This window comes from Aquarana catesbeiana, linkage group LG05, assembly GCF_042186555.1.
Source record: "Aquarana catesbeiana isolate 2022-GZ linkage group LG05, ASM4218655v1, whole genome shotgun sequence".
In the NCBI taxonomy this organism is placed as follows: domain Eukaryota; kingdom Metazoa; phylum Chordata; class Amphibia; order Anura; family Ranidae; genus Aquarana; species Aquarana catesbeiana.
This window is the reverse complement of record NC_133328.1, coordinates 438,664,873-438,686,661: the sequence shown is the minus strand read 5'-3', so window position 1 is coordinate 438,686,661 and position 21,789 is coordinate 438,664,873. Positions and strand designations below refer to the sequence as shown.

Below are 21,789 nucleotides of genomic sequence, written 5' to 3'. Positions count from 1 at the left end.
CTTTGCCTACAAAATGTTCCAGTGAGGTGAACACTTCTTGGAAAGCCTCTAAATGCTTTGGATTATACTCATTAAATAAAAATTCGCTGTAAGGGCCATTTAACAAGATTAGAATGTTAATTGTGAAAGAGATTAAAAGAAACACTGTAGAAATTAATCTTGTGTATATTATAAAAGAATTGTTTGGATGTACTCAGCATGCCACTATGTTGGCACAAAAATCCCATTGATGACATGGAGAGTTCTATTTGCATTTCCCAATGATGCTACTACAGCAGATGAGAGATAGAAGGAAATAACTTCCAGAGCAAGTAAGCAATCTGTTAAGTAAAAATAGAGGCTGCCAATTCCTGGAGAACCGCACCAACCTCTTTTATGTTGTACGGTGGTGGGCTTGAAATGATTGCCAGGGGCATAACTAAAAAGTGCTTTAAGGTACACTCCAGTAAGATGAGACATTTGCATTTAAACTGCCTCAGAGGACATTTTCCACCTGCTGCTTCTGATTTTCATCCTTGTTCACCTGACCTACTAGAAAAATCTCTTTACTTGCCAATAGCCTCATTTTCTGAATAGTCCTAAATGTACGCTTGCAAAAAATGCAGACCTGTGTGCTCTGAGCCTTTCACTGAATCCTCATTCATGCACAATGAAGTAAGAGAGGAAAGGTATACGGAATAAAAACAGAACATGCTGTACATTTACAGCTAGCAAGCGTCATCTATTTATTTTAAATTTAACAACTTTTTTTGTATAGATTTTTTTTTAGATACTTAGGTTGTGTTTGTCCATTCATGTTAAGAATTCCAGATTTTCCACTATAAATGTAACAGAATAATCTGTTCTCATATCTATTTGCTCTTTAGAGATGTATTACTTTATAGATGTACTACTGACTTTTTCCTGTCTCTCTTCATTTAAAAAATGTACAAGTTATTTGTACATACTGTATATAGTATAATCTGTGCCCCTAACTTCACGGAGATGGTGGATAGTGTATAGCATATCACCATAGATGGCTGTGTCGGCTCCGAGCTCGCTGGTACGTGTTATGATTTATCCCTTTTGTGTTGAACCATTACAGCACCGGAGCTACCGGTTCCCCTGTCCCTGCTGTGTTTATGTAGTTTGGTGACTGTGTGTATGTCCTGAGCTCAGCTGTGTACATTTTATTTTGTGACAATGTTGTCCCACTTTTTATTGGTGACCTGGAAGGTTGCTGGTCTAGTACCAGCAAACCACTACTTTGTTCAGTGTGCATTTGCCTATTATCAATAAAGCTTTTTGTATTTTTCAATATACCGCTGTTGGTTCTTATATACCTTCTTTATTGGGTGGCCATTCTTTTGACCCTCGCTTTGCCTTTTGTCCTGTATGATAGGACTCTTGACCATACCAGCCTGTATTTCTTTTCTGGTCTCTGCACAGACAGACTTCCCTCTGGCGTTGGGTGTTATCGCTCTCACTCTCTCATACTGGTCACTGGAAATTCAACATGGCACCTCATGGCAAAGAACTCTCTGAGGATCTGAAAAAAACAATTGTTGTTCTACGTAAAGATGGGCTAGGCTATAAGAAGATTTCCAAGACCCTGAAAGTGAGCTGCAGCATGGTGGCCAAGACCATACAGCAGTTTAACAAGGACAGGTTCCCCTCACAACAGGCCTCGACATGGTCGACCAAAGAAGTCGAGTGCACATGCTCAGCGTCATATCCAGAGGTTGTCTTTGAGAAATAGGCATATGAGTGCTGCCAGCATTGCTGCAGAGGTTGAAGAGGTTTGCCTTGCTAAAGAAGCTGAGGGTAAAGATGATAGACGGGCCAAGCATGTCTCCAGACCTAAACCCTACTGAGCATCTGTGGGGCATCCTCAAATGGAAGGTGGAGGAGCGAAAGATCTCTAACATCCACCAGCTCCATAATGTCATCATGGTGGAAGAGGACTTATGAGGGTTAAGGCAGTGCTGGAAAATAATGGTGGCCATACAAAATATTGACACTTTGGCCCCAGTTAGGACATTTTCACTTAGGGGTGTACTCACTTTTGTTGCCAGTGGTTTAGACATCAATGGCTGTGTGTTGAGTTATTTTGAGGAGACAGCAAATTTACACTGTTATACAAGCTGTACACTCACTACTTTACATTGTAGCAAAGTGTAATTTCTTCAGTGTTGTCACATGAAAAGATATAATAAAATATTTACAAAAAGGTGAGGGGTATACTCCCTTTTGTGAAATACTGTGTATGTATGTATAAATAAATAAATGTGTAAAAAGAAAAAAAAAAAAAGGAGCCCTTTTCTCTTATTCCTCCTTCTCCTTCTCTGTCGCTTTCTCAGCTATCCTCATCTCAGCTGGCCATCCCATTTCTTCACAGATCATGAGTCAGTCACCGCTTATACAAAGACCCTCAACATATATGGTGAGGACCACCATATCAGTAAGCTTTCAGGAAAAGAGTGCCCTCTAATGCGGATTGTTTTGATTTGTTTCAGCCCCGCACGCTCACGCTCTCAAAGATCAGAGCTGGAGGGGACAGATGTTCTTCAGGCCCTAGTCGCCGCTCCCACTTTAGGAAAAGATCCAAAAGAGACGTCAAACCTCCTCTTTTCTAGATCAACGCCAATGCCCCAGCGAAAAGTCCTGTCAGGCCTGTGGTACAGTTCCTATGCCCAATAAGTTGGTTTATAAGAGCTGCATGGAAGAATCCGCACCTAACAAGGCACAGGCGAATGCGCGAGTATCATCCTTTTTAAAGAAGGAGCTTTAAGGCTCAATTTCCGAAATCATTCTAGTTAACCCAGAAGGGCAACCCTCTAGATGTGCCAGTGAGGGAGCTCTGCAGGAAGAGTGGCAGCTCTTCGGGTAGCGCTCAGCCACTTGGTGTGGCTTCTCTGGTGAGTGAACAGCTTGGAGATGATAGGCGATAGTAGGATCAGATGAAGACCCAGGATGAAGACCCAGAGCAACTTGGTTTCAGCTTTTTCCTGGAAGAACCATATATTTAGGCAATTAAGCAGGCCATTGCATGGGAGGAGGGAGATCCCCTAAAAGCAGAAATGGCAAAAAACCCTGAAAGGGCTCTCCTTCAATTTGTCTGTACAAGTTATATCCATTTCAATCAGATGGAGCATCACTTGAATCTCCACCTATGGTGTATGTGGTAGTAGTCCGCATGGCAAGGGAGGTTATGCTCCCTATGGAGGAGTCAGCTTCATTCTGGAAATAAGGTGCTCAGCAAGGATGATGCTACACATAGCATTGGCTAAGAAGGCCCTATGGTTAAAACCACGTATGCTTCTTCAAAGCAAAATTAGTGCAAGATATCTTTTGACGGAAAATCTTTGTTCGGTAGTAAACTGCAGATGGCCATATCAAAGAGTAACAGGAGGCAAGTCCGATTTTCTCCCACAGGACAGAAAGCAAAAGAGACAAAATAGATAAATAAATAAATAGAAAATGTTCTCAGCAGGTTCTACTTATCCAGGTCCAGAGGGCTTAGATCCATCAGGCCGGGGACTCAGGTAGAGGGTGGAGAGGAGCATAGGCAGCCTTTCTCAAGACCCATAAGCAAAGAACCTTGAACATTCCACAAGAACCCGCTAACCCCCTTTGACAGTATGCATGCCCAGACTCCTGCAGTAGGAGTCAGGCTGGTGCAATTCACAGAGGTCTGGACAGCAAATTGCATGAATTTTTGGGTGAAAGCAACTGTCACCCATGGTTACTTCCGAAAATTCCTCAATGCTCCTCCTCCACTCTCCCACAAGATACCAGATGCACCACAAAGAGCAGGTGTATTGCTGCAATACATACCAAAGCTTCAGGCCAAAGGAGCTGTGGTTCTGATTCCATTCACAGAAAAAAATATACAGGTTTCTGTCAACCCTGTTTAGGGTTCGGAAAAAAGAACGGGGGTTGGTGTCCAGTTCTAAGTCTGGAAAGGTTGAACTGTGTTATCCTTTATCCTGTTATAAGTTCAAGATGGAGTCCATTCTCACAATTATTCATACAGCGCAGCCAGGTGGATGGATGTTTTAACCCGATTTGCATGATGCATGCCTCCATAGCCCAATCCTTTCTTCCAGAGATAGCGGAGATTTATGGTTGGGCAGATGCATCTATAGTTCAACAGCCTTTCGGCCTATGCACATCTCCAAGAATGTTCAAAAGTTCTCAATGCTGTGTTAGTCCCGCCCAGAATGTAGGGTCCCTGGGTTCACCACTACCTGGACAACATCCTTCTTCTGGCCATGGTTAAAAGCAGTTGTTGGTGTACCGAAAGATTCTCATTCGTACCCTGCAAAGATATGGCTGGATCATCAGTTTCAGGAAGACCCAACTCATTCCAACCCAACAGTTAGTGTACCTGGGGGTGCCCTTTGACACCACCAACACCTCAGTTTCACTCCCACCAGCAAAAGGGGTGACAGACAAAAAGAGAATTTGAAGGGTAGCAACTTCTGCTCACCTGATGGTCCCCCATTGCCTCAGTCTTAGAGGCATAATCTCGTTGTGTGCTCTAATGATCCCGTGGGCACACTGGCCCCTGTGCCGGTTTTAACTGGGTTTCTTCTTATTATTATTATTATTTTACAGGATTTATATAGCACCAAGAGTTTACACAGCACTTTACAACTTGAGGGTGGACAGTACAAATACAATACACTTTAACACAGTAGGAATCAGAGGGCCCCTCTCATTAGAGCTTACAATCTAAGAGGGAGGGTCAGGAGATACAAGAGGTAATAATTGTGGGGAATGTGCTGATGGAGAAAATAAATGTACAGTTGTTAGGTGGGGGCCAGATAAGCTTCTCTGAAGAGATGAGTTTTCAGGGATCGTCTGAAAGTAGACAAAATAGGAGATGGTCAGACAGATTGGGGTAGAGCATTCCAGAGGATGGGAGAGGCTCGGAAGATGTCCTGGAGGCGAGCATGGGATGAGGTGACAAGGGAGCTAGAGAGCAGGAGGTCTTGGGAGGAGCGAAGAGGATGATTTGGTTGGTATTTTGAGACCAGGTTAGAAATGTAGCTGGGGGCCAGTTTGTGGATGGCTTTGAAAGTTACTGTTAGTATCTTGAATTTGATTCATTGGTTGAGTGGCAACCAATAGAGGGATTGGCAGAGAGGGGTAGCAGATGCCAAGCAGTTTCTAAGGTGGATGAGCCTGCCAGCAGCGTTCATGATGGACTGAAGGGGGATATCCTATTTAGAGGTAAGTCAATGAGGAGGAAGTTGCAATAGTCGAAGCAAGAGATGACCAGGGAGTGAATTAGAAGCTTTGTGGTGACATTGGTTAGGAAGGGGCGTATCTTGGAGATGTTGCGGAGATTGAGGCGGCAAGCTTTGAACAGCGATTGGATGTGGGGCCGAAAGGATAGTTCAGAGACCAGGATTACACCTAGGGTGGTGGAGGTGTAGATTAAGAAAAGGAGAGGTCCAAGAACGGAACCTTGGGGGACCCCAACAGAGAAATGTAGAGGAGAGGAGGAAGTGGAGTTGTGACACTGAGGGAGCAGTGAGGTACATAGGATGAGAACCAGCGAAGAGTACAGTCACGGAGACCAAGCGAGTGGAGTTTTTTGAGGAGGAGGGGATGGTCCACTGTATCAAAGGCAGCAGAGAGGTCCAGGAGAAGTAGTACAGAATAGTGTCTGTTGGTTTTAGTCATTAGTAGGTCATTGGTGAGTTTAAGGAAAGCAGTTTTCATGGAGCGCTGAAGGCGAAATCCAGACTGAAGGGGATCAAGAAGTTTGTTCATAGTCAGATGGTCGCTCAGTCGGGTGTAGTCTTTCAAGGAGTTTGAAGGAGAAGGAGACTAAGGAGATGGAGCGTAGGTTGTTGGAATTGGTGAGGTCCAGTGAGGGCTTTTTAAGGATAAGGGTGGCTAGCGCATGTTTTAGAGAGTTGGGTAAGATGCCAGAAGATAGAGATTGAAAGTGTGAGTTAGAGAGTGTAGAATTGAGTCAGAGGGTGAGCGTAGCATTTGCAAGGGAGCAGGATCCAGAGGGCAGTTCATTAGGTGGGCTTCACAAAAACGTTTAGCAACCTTGTTAATACTAGCAGGGTTGAATGGGGGAAGCAATGATTGTACCTGTAGACATGGGGTGTTGAGTGGGGGAGGTTTCTGCGCATTGGAGATCAATGGAGGAAATAGGATCTAGCACAGTTATTAACCATGGAACTCAGTATGAGAAGGAGTCTGCGGTGGCGGCTGGAGAGAGAGATATTAAGGACATCCTACTCCTTAGGGCCATTAATTGGAATCACTGTTATGACAGACGCCAGTGAGACAGGCTGAGGGTGTGCTGTGAGAAATCGTTGGTTCAAGACAAATAGAGGTTCCAAGCCAGGGGGATGAACTCGAATGTGCCGGAAGCTCAGGCAGCATTTTGGTGCTCTTTTCCCTACATCAATAGATCAGGGACAGACCAGTCTCTCTGCAGTGGGACAACAGGGAAGCAGTTGCCTATATTCAATGCCAAGGATGAACTCGCAGCAGTACATTAATGAAGGATAATGTCTGGGGCAGAAGGTCATCTACAAGCCCTTAGGGCAGTTTACCTCCAATGGAGATTGAACACGCAAGCAGAACAACTTTTATGCAGTTTTCCAGACCACAGAGAGTGGGGTTTACACCCCCAAGTCTTCTCTCAACTAGTCCACATGTGTGGTCTACCCCAGATAGACCTCTTTGCTTAGCGCAGTAATAACTAACTTCGGGCAGAAGGGACAGATGTGCTGACCACACCCAGGGACTGCAGCCTAGCTTATGTATTTCACCCAACATCTCTTATGGTGGGATTCCTCTTGAGACCATTAAGGAAGAACATAGTGGGCATGGCCATCTTCCCACAATGGCCATAGAGGCCTTGGTTTCTCCCGGCGATCCACCTCAGCGTTCAGCAGCCAGTTATCCTCCCAATATTCCCACGCCCCCTAGCGCAAGACAACTCCATACATCCGAACATACACAGGTAGGAACTGCGAGCGTGACAGTTAAAGGGGGAGGCTGTAGAACCTAGGTTGCTCCTTCAGAGCAGTCTCTGCTTCAAGGAAAGCTAGAAAAGCCCCTAACAATGTCTATGCCAAAACTTACGACAAGTTTGCGATTTTCTGGCCGGGGGGGCCTGAATGACACTACGCCTCCATTGAGAGCTGTTCTGGATTTGCTCTAGGCCAGTGTTGGACATTGGCTTCAGCCTAAGCTTGTCGAAGACATGAGTGTCGGCAATTTCGCTGATAGCAAGGATCAAATGGGCCAAAAATCTGCTGGTCATGCAAATGATAAAGCCAGTCTTTCGGCCACCAAGTAAAGGAATCTTTCCCCAATGGGATCTATTAGTATTGCTGGACTTCTTGTCAGTTCATTCATTGACTTTAACTGAGCGGTGTTTGGTTTGGGACATTATCTACGAATCAGTTTTTTCGATCACAGCAACCTCAGGCAGAAGAGAATCTGAGCTCCAGGCTCTTGGGGCTTCGAAAGGACATATTGTTTTCTTCCCAGACTAAGTAGAGTTGCAGCCTGTTGATCTTTTGATGCCAAAAGTGACGGTATCTTCTCATTCAACGGACATTTGGGGTTTGCCCAACTTCCCATAGCATAAGTCAGGAAGATTACTGTACATCAGCTGCACATTTTCAGAACTTTAAAGAAGTATTTATCCGCATCTGCTCCTTTCAGGTCTTCCGATAAGCTTTTTTTTATTCCAGCTAGAAATCATCAAGGGAAAGAAGCTACTGCAAGGATTCTAGCAAGCTGGATTAATAAACTCATTAAGAGAGCATATCGAGGGGGCGTGGCCAAGACCGGCATGTGAGAGGACGCACTTCTCACAGCTCCTGCCTGATCCTCAGATTGACCCTTTCCCGGCACCCCTGATCCTGATTTTTTCGGCCCCCCAGCTGGCTACCGAGACCCCCTATCATCCGGACCCACCACCGGCCCTCTGCACGAGAGCAAAGACCCGCCGAGGCCCGTTAGAGATGGCGGGACCGGACTCGCAAGATGGCGCCGCCGCTGCAGCAGCCAAAGCACAGCGCACGCCGTGAACGACGGACAAGCCCAGGGATAATACCAGCAAGAAGCAGCTGAAAGGACAGGGTAAGGAGCAGTACAGAGACATGACATACTACACACAGAAAATACAAATCCCGGAGGAAGCGGGGGGGACTACAAGTAACGGGGAAGCTGCAGATCTTTTTTCACAAGCTGACTGGGGCCTTGATACAGACACCATGCCTGAGCAGCTCCATGAGGTCACTAGTCAGCCTCCCTCCCCCCCACCATCAGATGAGATAATTGAGACCCTGGAGCAGCCCACCCTGGCTGATATTTTGAAGGCTGTAAATGTGTGCACGGCCACAGTCACTGATATGAAGGAGCAGTTTGGGGGCCTGAGGGAAGAGGTCTCACTACTTAGACAAGACCTTCAAAAGCTTAGAGAGAGAGCAACTGCAGTTGAGAGCAGAGTAAGCGATTTGGAGGAACAGTTACCCCCGGTGGCGCGAGAAGCAAAGGCAGCTTACCGCATGGCCCAAGATACGTATAACAGAGCAGAAGACACGGAAAATCGTTTGCGCAGAAACAATGTCCGTATAGTCGGCCTCCCTGAGAAATCGGAGGGTAGAGATCCCACATCGTTTGTGGAAAGCTGGCTGGTTGAACTGTTTGGCCGAGAAGCCTTTTCCCCATTCTTTACAGTGGAGAGGGCCCATAGAGTACCGGGGCGACCTCCCCCACAGGGTGCTCCCCCCAGATCAATGTTGGCCAAACTGCTACACTACCGTGACAGAGAGGCAGTGCTACGCTGCGCAAGAGAACAGGCCACAGTGAAGTTCAATGGCGTAAGAGTGTCTTTCTATCCAGACTTTTCGGCCGAGGTGCAAAGAAATAGAGCTAAGTTCAGCGATGTGAAGAGGCGCCTAAGAGCTTTGCAACTGCCATACGCTATGCTATACCCGGCGAGGCTCCGAGTAACTGCGGAAGGACATGCACAATTCTTCGACTCTGCCAGAGAGGCTGCCGCCTGGTTGGACCATAATGAACAAGCACTGCGTCGTCACCGTGCTGAGGTGGAAGGTGACTGAACGGGACATACTTCCAGATGGTAAGAGCGCTGCCCACACATTGAGATGCCACACTCTCTCTTTTTTGCTGTCTTTTCTGGTCCATAAAGTCACTACCATGCCGTCTTTGGTTTTTCTTTGTTTTTACACCTTTTTACCATAACCTACCAACTCACCTGACCTCTTCAAAGTTACCCAAGTGCCGGGAATCATCCCATATTTCTTCAGTGAAAGGAACTGAACTGTGAAACCCCCTTTACTTGACTTGTGATGTCTGAAGTATTAGTTGGTCTTTTTTTAGGCCGTGTTGGGCCCTATGGGCCTACCCCGTTGGCATGGCTCATCAGGATGCCTACTTTGTTTATTTTTGCCTGCTCTCTCACAGGAGTGAGAGCGCCAAATCACAAAAGGAAATACCTTAGTGCAGTTGCACTTCTGTTTGTTGGCACCATTGTGTTATGTTATTCTATACAGCCTGTTTTTTACCGCAGTCCAAGAATCTCACTCCCACTAACCATCTGCTATTTTGATTTCACTCAAGCCTGCTGCAATCTCTCCCAACAGGATTTTGGTGGTTTCTGTGCAGGCAAGCCACCCTCTAACCTTCCCTCACAACTAACAGTGTTTTTGCCATGGCGGGTTCACCGGTGATCTCCTGGAACGTTAGGGGCATGAACACCCCCCTGAAACGCACTATGATTTTCTCATGTCTGAAAAAGTTTTATCCTGCGGTTATTTGCTTGCAGGAAACACATTTAACGTCTGATTCTATAAGCTGTATGAGATATAGGTGGATCGGGTGGTCGTACCACTCCACTCACACCTCCTTTTCTCGGGGGGTGAGTGTAGTGATACACAGCTCCCTGGACTATCAGGAATTTGAGTCCAAAATAGATCAGGAGGGTAGATTTGTATTTTTGCATTGTCGCATTGGTATCCTGAAATGTATTCTGGCTTGTGTGTACATCCCTCCCCCGTTTAATGCTCGGGTACTCCGGCTCCTCCTGGAATTTCTGGAGGGGAAGCCGGATCTCCCGATACTGCTGGTGGGCGATTTCAACAGCTGGCTGGTTCCGGCCCTGGATAAACACCCGGGCCCGAGCACCCCAGCTCCTCATAGGCTAACTCCACTGGCTAGATTGCTACAGGAGGTGGGATGGCTGGATTTGTGGAGACACCGGAATCCCACTGCTAAGCAGTTCTCCTGTTTCTCGAAATCACACGGTTCCTTATCTAGAATAGATTTGGCAGTGGGTAACCCGGCTATGCTCTCCTCGGTGCTAGACATTTCGTACAAACCTCGGTGTGTATCTGATCACTCCTATTTGGTGATAAACCTTATTGTATCCCACCAATCCACACTCCCTAAGGTACCGTGGAAATTTAATGCCTTTTGGCTTCAGCTTTTTACCTCCCCTGAAAACTTAGAAGGCAACATAAAAAAGTTCTTTTCATGTCAACCGGGCTCATTGTCTGCCCTTGCAGAATGGGAGGGCTTCAAAACACACCTTAAGAAAATAATTAGTAATGAGGTCACCAAGATTAAGAAACATTCTGAAGCGCTGCGGGACACACTGGAATCCCATGCCTGCTCCCTTGAGGCAAAGTATGTCCAAGACCCAACTGACTCCGCAAGGGAGGCTTGGCAGTCGGCTCAATCAGCTTATGAGCACCTGCTGACCTCCTCGGCGAACAAAAAGAGGTTTTTTTCTAAGACTGCCTTTTTTGAGGAAGGGGAAACGACCGGACGCCTTTTAGCTAGAATAGCCAATTCTGATAAGAGACCCCCGCAATCGGGTCCATAAGGAGGGCTGACGGTCGTCTGGTACACTCCCCAGATCAGGTACTCCAGATGTTGGCAGAGTTCTATGAGCAGCTATACTGCTCCTCTTCCAGATATAGCTCCGAGGAGCTGTCCAGTTACTTGGATGGCATTGTATTTCCACAGCTTACGGACTCCCAGAGGAAAGAATTAGACGCCCCTCTGACTCTTGATGAGATGCAGGAGGCGGTGTCTGCATTCCCTAACTGTAAGGCCCCCGGGGGGGATGGTATCCCTATGGAAATCTATAAAACCTATTCTGAGATATTACTCCCCAAGCTCTTAAATGTATTTCTTACCGCTAGGAAGCATAATACCCTACCACCCTCCATGTCTAGAGCCCACATTGTATTAATTTTAAAACCAGGCAAGGACCCCGTAGACCCGGCCTCATATAGACCGATATCCCTATTGCAGTCAGACATCAAAATATTGGCAAAGGTTTTGGATATCAAGTTGAACAAGGCTGTTGCCTCAATTATACACTCTGATCAGGCGGGATTTATGCCCAACAAATCAACAGCAATAAATCTTAGGAGACTATATCTTAACATGCAGTCCCCACCGGATAATAAAGGTAAGAGGGCATTGCTGTCTCTGGACGCAATGAAAGCCTTTGACAGTGTGGAATGGCCATACCTATGGGAGGTAATGAGGAGATTTGGTTTTGGAGAGATATATATTTCTTGGGTGCGTTTATTATATCATTGCCCTCAGGCGATAATTAGAGAGGCGGGTAGAATGTAACTGCCCTTTGCTCTGGGGCGGGGTACACGGCAGGGGTGCCCTTTGTCCCCCCTGCTGTTTGCTCTAGCCATAGAGCCGTTGGCAATACGGATCAGAGACTGCGGAGATATCACCGGCTTCTGCTATGGTGACAGACAGGAGAAGGTGATGCTCTATGCGGATGATACTATGATTCTTTTTGGGTGATACTGACCACTCCCTAAAAAACACAATGGATACAGTGGTTCGGGGATTTTTCGGGCCTTAAAATAAACTGGACCAAGTCAGCCCTAATGCCAATAGATGATGCAAGATTATTAAATGAAGAGAAAGTTGGGGGAATCCCTGTGTCCGCTTCCTTCAGATACTTGGGGATACAGGTTTCTCCTAAGATTACTGAATATAGTCAGTTGAATATTTCCCCACTACTGGCTCGATTTCGTCTACGAGTTAAAACCTGGAATGCTCTGAGTATGTCGGTTGCAGGCAAAGTGAATCTAATTAAAATGATTCTAATGCCTCAACTGCTATACATACTACATAATTCACCGGTAGTCATCCCACTTAAGATATTCAGAATAATTAATGCCATTTTTAGTGAACTGATCTGGAAGAACCGCCCACCAAGGATAAAACTAGAAAACTTACAACGCCCTAAAGATGAGGGTGGACTTGCATTGCCAAATCCATGGCTTTATTACTTGTCATCGCAAATGCAACATTTAATAGGCACCATGGCCGTGGAGGGGGAGTCTACGGCCAGGGTCCCTAGCGCTTCAGAATATATAATGCTACATACGATAGGGGGTAAATCCGTTCCCACGGCTTTAGAGGCCGCGGCCTTTAGCAAGCCTCAGAAATGTTTCCCCACTTATGCCCTCATACAAAAAATATGAAACAAAACTAAGTACATTCAGGAGGCGACAGGTATCAACGAGTATAGTCCTATATGGGGAAATGAATCCTACCCAGAACTTGCTAAACTGCAACATGCGGAAAGGTGGAAGAGGTTTGGCATTCTCTACCTAAAGCAAATCATAAGTGAGGGCAAACTGCGTTCATTTGACAATTTAAGGGACCTATATAGTCTTCCGTCCTCCATGCTTTTTTATTATATGCAACTTAGACACGCATTTGAAGCACAGTCAAAAACCTCTGATTGGCATACCAGCTCGAACCCTTTGGTCGATTTGCTTAAAGGGGCGGAGACCTCTAAAGGATTCATTTCCCAGAGCTATAGCACCCTGCTCCACAAATACCTTCTAAAGCATCCTTTGACAGTAAAGGGGAAATGGGAGTTGGATGTTGGACCCTTAGATGAGGATCAATGGGAGGAGGTCTTGCAGTCAGTTTCCATATGTTCACTGAATGTAACGCAAAGACTAACGCAACTATATACACTTCTGAGAGCGTATTATACACCCCATAGGCTACATAATATGGGACTTCTTTCCACCCCAACCTGTACTAGATGTAAGAGAGATCATGGAGATTTAATACATATGCTATGGAGATGTCCCAGATTGCATGTGTACTGGAGGGGGGTGGTGGACACGCTGAACGCAGTGTTTGGGGTCTCAATTCCGCTGGACCCTAGACACTGTATTTTGAATGTGTTAGATGAACTAGAGTGGGAACCCCACGTCAGGGAAGCTTTAACTAGAGCCCTTTTTGTGGCCCGTAAGCTAATCATGGTACACTGGAAATCTGAAACGCCTCCCTCAGTCAAGGAATGGATTACCGCACTAGGACATATATTAAGAATGGAGAAAATTATATACCAACACAGGGGATGCTCAAGAAAATTTGTAAAACTATGGGAACCATGGCTAGGCACTCCTGGGTTAGCTCCGGAGGACCTGGTCATGGATAGATTACTGCGCCTTAATAACGGCTGAAGGCATGGTGCACCCCGCACTAGCCCTGATTGGAGCTCTGGGCTCGGGATGGTTACAGATAGAGGGTTGGAATTTCCATAAGTAGGAGGCAGTGATATCAATTCCTATCTTATTTTCTAACAGTGGGATGTACTTTATACTTTTGTATGAGCCTGATTCTTCTATGGAATTATGCCTGATTAGGCTACTATGTACAATTTAATTGTGGATTTCTTGGACTGTATGTACTTGTTTTTCAATAAAAACTTTTTCTTGGATAAAAAAAAAAGAGAGCATATCGAGCGAGGGGTTGTGAGCCCCCTTCAGCGGTGACTGCATACTCTACAGGAGTGGTTGCAGCCTCATGGGCGGCCCATTCAGGAGCACCTATGCAATTCATTTGTAGAGAAGTGTTATAGTCATCCCCGCATACCTTTTTCAAGCATTACGAAGTAGACCCTGGTGCCTTGTCAAAAGTGGACTTTGAAGGAAGGACTGTTCAGTCTTCTGTCACATTCTAATTAAAAAATGATTTGGCAAGCAGAACCCACCCTGTGAGCTCGTTATTTATTACAGGTATGCTGCCATATTGGTAACAGGAAAACAGAAAATTGTATAAAATATTTACTGTAATTTTCCTTTCCTGACAACAAATCATGGCAGCATACATGCCCACCCTGTACTTTTCAGTATGTAGCTAATTACAAAAAATTGGGAGGGGCCTAACTAGTCCTTTATTTATGCTATTCACTGTTCCTAAGTGATTGGAAGAGAGGCGGAGCTCTATCACAGGTATTCTGCATTGGTTTGGTGTCAGGAAAGAAAAATGACAGTATTTGATACAATTTTCCGTTATATATTTTCTTAAACCTGACATCCTAGAGAATAGAATGCTGGTAGTTCGAAATTTTAATGCTTACACAATATTAGCACAACGGTTTTATGAAATGCTAAATTTCAGTAAAAAATACACTGTAGTTAATTTTTGGGCACATAAATGCAATTTATTATCCATTTTTTGGGCAAAATTTCAAAGAACAAGTCAAACCTTAAAATTGCGTGCTCCCATGAAATGGTGAAAAATGTCAGTACCCTATATTTTTTCATAAGCAATGCTTTAAAAGCCCCTACAAGTCATCAGCTTAAAGTTCAACAGAAGCTCTGGTACTAAAATGATTGCTCTCACTGTGGCATGTGCAGTGATATATAACATATGTAGGGCAATCGCCATTTTCCTACGTAGGTACCCTAACGCATGTGTTTTTGTATGTGTGTGTGTGTGTGTGTGTGTGTATAAAGGGGAGCTCTAAAATATGTTTTGTTTTTCTTTTGGTTTATGTGTCTCTTTAAATGTTAAAACCTTTTTTAAATGTATCTATTTTTTTTCCATGACTTTATTAATATCACATAGGGGACCAATAGTTCTTATGTGATATCATATAGGTGACAGGTAGGTCTGTTAGACCCTGGATGTCTACCCCGTAATCTACTGCTGCTGGTAGAACACAGAACGTGTTCCATCAGCGGATTCACTGGCACTGATCTGGGTGATTGACAGCTCAAGACCAAGAAGTGATGTCATACACGTCACTTCCTGGTCAGTGCACAGGAAATAGGCTCAGTGGACGAATGTCCATTGAGCTCCTATCACCTGCCATGACTGCACCGGGCATGCAGGTGGGACAGTGGAGCCCATTAAACATGGCAGGGGGGTTGCACCTGGAGCTGCACATCATTGTTGTTGTGGAAGTGATCGGCGGCTTCACAGCTGCTTGTATTACTTCCACATTAAAAGCCAATAGTTGGCTGTACAAAAATAAACACATTTCCAGCTGGGAGTGTGTTAAACACACATGTCTACAGCACAGTTAAAATTCATATTTTACTTCACCCCTATCCCGGAGTCCGAAAGCGACTGTCTAAGCTGCATTATGGAGGCACCGGCAATAATGAGGTTATTTGTTATTACCTATAGTATGGATAGAAGTGAAATTATTTAGGCTTCGTCATATTCAATCCATGCATTTTTATGTAATCTTTGGATATTCCTTTTTCACAGACATTCTGAGGAAGCAGATTACAGTCAATCTGCAAAACATGTCAAAAAATCTAACACCGGTCACTTTGTAGTTTCTTCCTTTTGAAATATGTATGTGGTATAGCAATGGCTGGGAAAGGATAGTTGATGCTGTTAAGAACACCTATGATACCTAACTATATGTATACTTTGTCTATATACCAATTTGGATAGCCTGTATATCTTCCTTTTATACAATTATGTTTTTAAAATTGTTTAATAAACAATGCGAATGACTGTATTTTTGAGCCACTAGATTACCATAATTATAAGGCCTAAAAGGTCCCATAGAACAGGTATTTGTTTCTGAACTATTATATCCTTGGATATAACATCAATAGAGTTTGAGCATTAGGACTTAGTGCTGGCCTAATTATAAAATGGGGCAGTAACATTTCATCTCATATATTTTAAAGGATAAGCCCAGCAATCATAATTCAGTTTTAAGTGAATACCTGTTGCTAATTATAAATTGCTTCCTAGAATGAGTCCAATGAAGCCTCAATGAAGGCCAAATCATATGCACAGATTAAAACAAATTGTATTGAAACTGTTTCCAAGTCAGAAGCAATACAAGCAAGTACATGTAATCCCATACAACACCTGCAAATTAATAAGAGAAGTAACATTCTAAACTTTTGGGAAGAAGGTCATGGCAGATAGTAAGTGTCATAGTCCTACAGACAGAGCCTAAGCCAAACCAAACTGTAGCTAGTCCAGCATAGTGTATTAAATGGTAATGCTGTGTTGCTGTTACATATTATTTATTTGTATGATTTCTTTTTCCATACAGGTCACAGTTTCAGTACAACAAAGATGTCTCGTGCACAGACATTTTCCAGCTACTCCTCTGAGTCGTGCAAGAAGTACCAGCAGCCCTTGTCGGTGTTTAGCGGCTATGAATCCATCTACTGCTCGTGCATCCTCTAGTGACATTCAGAAGGCAATTGACTATAGAGACAGTGTTAACTGGAACCTAAAAGCTGGATCAGCAAGTCATCTGCATCCTGTGCATTCCAGGAAGATGAATTACAATGAAAGCAGAGACCGAGGTTACCAAATAGACAATTAGGAAATTGGAGATCATGTTTCTATTGTATGTATTTATTTTTTAGTCTTCTGTATGTTGTTGGAGATTCAGTTTAATTGCTTTCGCAGCCACTCTTAAACAGATGCTACATTCATTAACATGTGATCTATGACTGACTGTGTTGTAGATCTTTAAATCAAATCATGCAACTTGATTTGACCATTTTCAGAACTGAGTATAGATTTTTTTTTTTAAATATGGTGTTATTTTGATGTGTTTGTGACTGATCAAAGAGTTGTCTTAAATTAAATATCAACACATCAACACCCAAGAAACCATAAATCCTTATATTGTTGTTCAATTTAGCAATTTTTCATTAACTGTCCAAATGGTGATTTACTAAAACTGCATAAAAAACAAAATATAAATCCTGCTCCACAAGCATTTAGCACATTATGAACGTTATGCAGTCCTAGCACTAGTGCCTCTATAGTTTCTTATGTAAATATATAGTCAGGCTTTCCTGTAATCATGGACAAAACATTAATATGTTATTAATATGGGACATGTCTCACATACTGCAGGCAGATAAAAATAATGTTCAAGTCTAGTACTGATGCCAGCCATGGACAGTCAGCTACCTCATTAAGAAAGAGAAAGTTAATGAGACTTTTAAATCGCTGAGACATCTATCCATCTTTATAGTCTTATCACCAAAATACAAGGGATTAGCTCTTTTGTCTTTTTGACTTGGCCAATGTGTGGATGCTGCATATATTGGGATGGTTGTACTAAAGGCAAATAGGCTGCTAAATTTGCAAGGGAATTTTTCTTAGCATAGTGAATGTGATTGAAATTCACTTTCCAAACAATACCCAATTACTTCCACGAATTTAAAAAGAATATTTTTTTTTCTTGCACGTGATTGGATGATGCAGGTCAGCAGAGCTTTGCCTTATTCACTAATCCAGGGGGAAATTCTTTTGCAAAGTAAAAAATTCCCTCGCAGAGTTACCAGCTTGTATGCCTTTAGTAATGTAATCCATACAGTGGCATTTTCAGTCTTCAGCATCCAGAGAGAGAAAAAATGCTATATTTAATAAAGGAAACAACCCTGAGAAGTTATGCCACTCTTAGTGATTCTGTCCAATGTTACATCTGAATTTGTGTATTTTTTTTCTACGGGACAAATGGAGGTTATTTTATTGTGGCATTAAAGACAGATATGTTTTGTATGTTTCAGCTCAATTTATGTTTTTATTTATGCATAAAGAATTTATCCATCTAAAACTGTTGATTTAATTTTAGATGAAGTGTATGAAGCTTTTTGTGTATAAAATTTTACATATATATGCAGCCCCGATGTTTAGATTTAGATCCATTAATGCTCTCTGTTCTCCTATATATTCTAATGCTGCTACCAATGTTCCCACTTGGATTTGTGTTTGAAGCTCTCCCTTTGATATAAGTGCAGTCAACAAATGCAGGGTATTGTTAAAAACCTCTCTGCTCAAGGTTTAAATAGAAAATAAATCTGTAGGAGTTAACCTTGACATGTACAAAAAATGTAGGTAAACAAGATTTGTGTGTACGATTTTCTAATTTGTCCTTTATTGTAAAAATAAAAAAACTGTTAATACGTTACAAAAAAAATCTAATAAAAACAAGATAGTAACAGTCACATTCAAATGGGGCTTGTTCTGTAATGTTCAAGAACTGTCAACACTCATTCCAAATTCAAGTGAGCATTAGGAACATATCATAAACAGCAGTGCAGCGCTAAAATTGTTTTGAAGTTTGTATTCTGACTTTGAGTGCTGGCAGCTCTTCTTCATTCAAGCACTGTGTTTTTTCTTATTATTTGGTTGTATGTTAGGAACATATACCAGCACACGTGGCTAACTCAGTCACCTTAATCCTATCACCATGTTGTAGCATTATGTGTCAAAGCAGAAGTGTATTGTACAATGGGAGGTGTAACAGTTTGTGAAAAAAAATATTTTAATTTACATAATCCAATTACACTGTTGTCAATCACTTGAGTTACATGACTGAATATGTGAACAGGTGTCAAATCACCTGAGTTAAGCCCCGCACACAAGGGCCGATTGTTGGGGGGCATCGGCTGGCTCAACAGAAACCAGTCAACATTTGGCCCGTGTGTACTGCAGCCGGTCCCACAGAAGCCAGCCGTTTGGTTGGCTTCTGTCGAAGGGGCATGACACAAAAAGGTCTGCCAACCCTCTCCTGATCAATGGCTAAGAGTGCTGACCAGAGTGTTCTGGTGGGGAGCCATCCACCTGTCAGAACACAATAGAACAGCAGGGGAGATTGCTGCACTAACATCAGATTATTAGTACAGCGACTCCAACCTGAGCTGTCAGGTTTTTTTTTTGTTCAGCTCGCTGGGTTGAATGAAAAAAACTAGCAGTGCGTAGTTGGCTTAAGGCGTAGATGAAATATCTATAACATTACAGAACAAGTTCAGTTATTTGTGACTAGCTACTACTAGGTTTACCATGACCTGGATAAAAAAAAAACCTTCACAGATAAAATAAAAACAAGTGACTCCAAATTCCCTTAGGACTTCTAGGAAGCTAAATGTGTTTTGTACAATTTTTCTTACATATTGTTAAAACTGAGTCATTAAACAAAACAGTACAGCTATTGTTTGAAGATATATAGGTTTGTTTTACACTTCAGCAAAACAAATGTAATGATCTGTATTAAGCCATTGTTATGTTAAGACATAGCATTCCTTCATGTAATATTCTATATTCTACTACAGACAGCACAATATTGTAGTGAGGGTTTTCGCTTTAAACTAAATGAGGATCTTGGTTTAAGACTTGCACTACGTCTTGGGTTAAAACTGTTTTTTTTATTTTATAAGTTTATATACAATGGTCCTCTAAGATTGTCATCTATCTGAAAAAAGTAGTAAACCTGCAAAAAGAACTTAAATCACATGTACCTAAGTTACTTCACTGAGGAAGTCTTGATTAGGGTCTATGATTAGACTAAAGTGTAAACTCCCATTAAGTATAGTATTATGACTGGGCAATCAGCTCAACATTTATGATCCGCATGTGTTAATAAAAGAATTTCAATAAAATAATTTATTTTGTTTGCAAAGTGAAATTAAACTATTTTGCATTTGATTTTAAATCTTGGATATACAGTATGCTTATTACATATGGAATGAAGTATGAAAATACATTTTAAACTGGTTTATGAATCACCTGTGTCTTTTTTCCTTCCTTCCAATATACTGTATTTATGGTCTATGCGGCACCTTTGGTTTGGGATGCTAATTTAAAGGTTTTGTAAGAGTAATACATATACAATAAACATAACATTCCAAATTAAGCTAGCCATACAAAGCACGAAAAAGGCAAGCAGAGCAGCCAGCTAAAATATTTGACGTGAAGAGGTGCAGTACATTTTTTTTATAGATAGAAATGACAACACCTTTACCCAGTGTGTGCCACATCTACTCTTAATCTGACCTGGGAAGTAGATTGTGGAGGTTCCCTGTGGCACACAATTTGTTGAAGAATGGGAAGATGTCTTGTTTCAACTGTTACTGAATGTTCTTTTGACCTAAAAAAATTCCAGTAGTCTTAGATGCTCTGGGATAAAAAAAATGATCACATAATACCTGTATATATAAGGCACATAATATATTTATGAACTATCATACTCTTCAGATTCTAAAATGGATGGATATTGAAAGACTAAATATACCCATGCATATCAGAGCAAACTGACATTCATAAGCAAAAGAATGTGACCGCTCTATAAATAATTATAAAATTGCACTCAAAAATTATGTGTAGGACTGAATAATTTACCTACTCATACCTCAAAATTCATTAAAGTGTCTCCACTATTTAAATGTAAAAGAAAAAAAACTGTGCAATTAATTATTCAAGATAAAACAAATAAATATATATCCTATGTGGCCATTAATCAATTGATATAAAAACAGTTTTTAATTAAACATTAAGTAAACACATATTCAAGTGCATTTTAATATTTATTTATAGCGCAGTCAAAGTCATTCGCTTATTTTGCACACTTTTTTTGGTTTTATTGATTGCAGCTTTTTTCATTATCCACAGAGAAACCCATGGCGCTGACTAATTTTTGATATATAGACCGACATTCATTTTTGGAACACCTTTAGGAGCTCAAAGTTCACTAGTAGGGCTACTGGAATTTACTGTGTGTATTAACACATACTGCAACTCCTTCCTTCTGGTCATGGCATACAACATGGATAAAATATATCGCCATCACATCAACAAGCTTGTTTCAAAGTGCAAAGCTAGTTTTGTATGGTCACATAGAAAAGAAATGTTTCGGAACCACACACTGACCCTTCCCCGGGCATTTGACATGCTCGAGGAAGGGTACCTGCATAGTACAGAAACATTGCTTTTATATGTAATCATACAAGAACAGATTAAACCTTAGACCCAGTGATTCCGTGATTCCCTCATGAGGTGCTGCTATCTGAAGGTAAAGCCTTCAGTCTCAGCACACATGTCAATGATCTATGCCCTTCATGTGACAGTCCTGTGTTACTGATCTTTGCATATGTACTCTATGCCTAAATGCTTTAAGAAATAAAAGGTTCAGGACTGGAAAGTGGTAGAAGGAGAAACAAGTTTTCTTTTACTGAAATTTTATTAAAAGTTTTCAATATAACAGAAGTAAAAGTGATACCAAAACAATGTGTAAACATATAATATCACTTTGTTCAGACATTGCTCCCCAAATGTAAAATGAGAGCGGCAATACTCTTATGCTATAATAGAATGTGAAAAAGGCAATATTTACAAAGCATAAATTAGTAAGAGTAAGCTGAACATCCAAGACATAAGGGTCATTTATTCACGAGAGATGCCAAAAGAACAACATCCAGGCAATGGAATCAATATCATGTAATCTAAACCATTGATGTCTTAGCTCTTGTGTGACATTGAAAAAAAAATAGAAAAAGAGGATATGAGCAGAAGGCCTAGCACAAAAAAAGAGAGAAACAAGTTTTCTAACATTTCCAGATGCACAGGTACCACAAACTGTAGCCAAAATAGTCATATATCATTAACATCATCCAATGTCCATGGGTAATTTAAAACTGGTCATAGACAGGCACATGTCTCAATAAAATGATG

At 42.2% G+C, this 21,789-nt stretch overlaps 1 protein-coding gene across 1 annotated transcript in view; it reads left to right on the top strand.

Annotated features, from left to right (window-relative positions):
- The window catches only part of DOK6 (docking protein 6), a 962,439-nt gene extending 942,595 nt beyond the window's left edge, over window positions 1-19,844 (top strand). Inside the window, exon 9 of the mRNA XM_073631271.1 lies at window positions 16,370-19,844. Coding sequence (XP_073487372.1) covers window positions 16,370-16,648 — 279 coding nt within the window. The 3' untranslated portion in view covers window positions 16,649-19,844. The remainder of the gene's footprint in view (window positions 1-16,369) is intronic.
- Window positions 19,845-21,789: the final 1,945 nt, after the last annotated feature.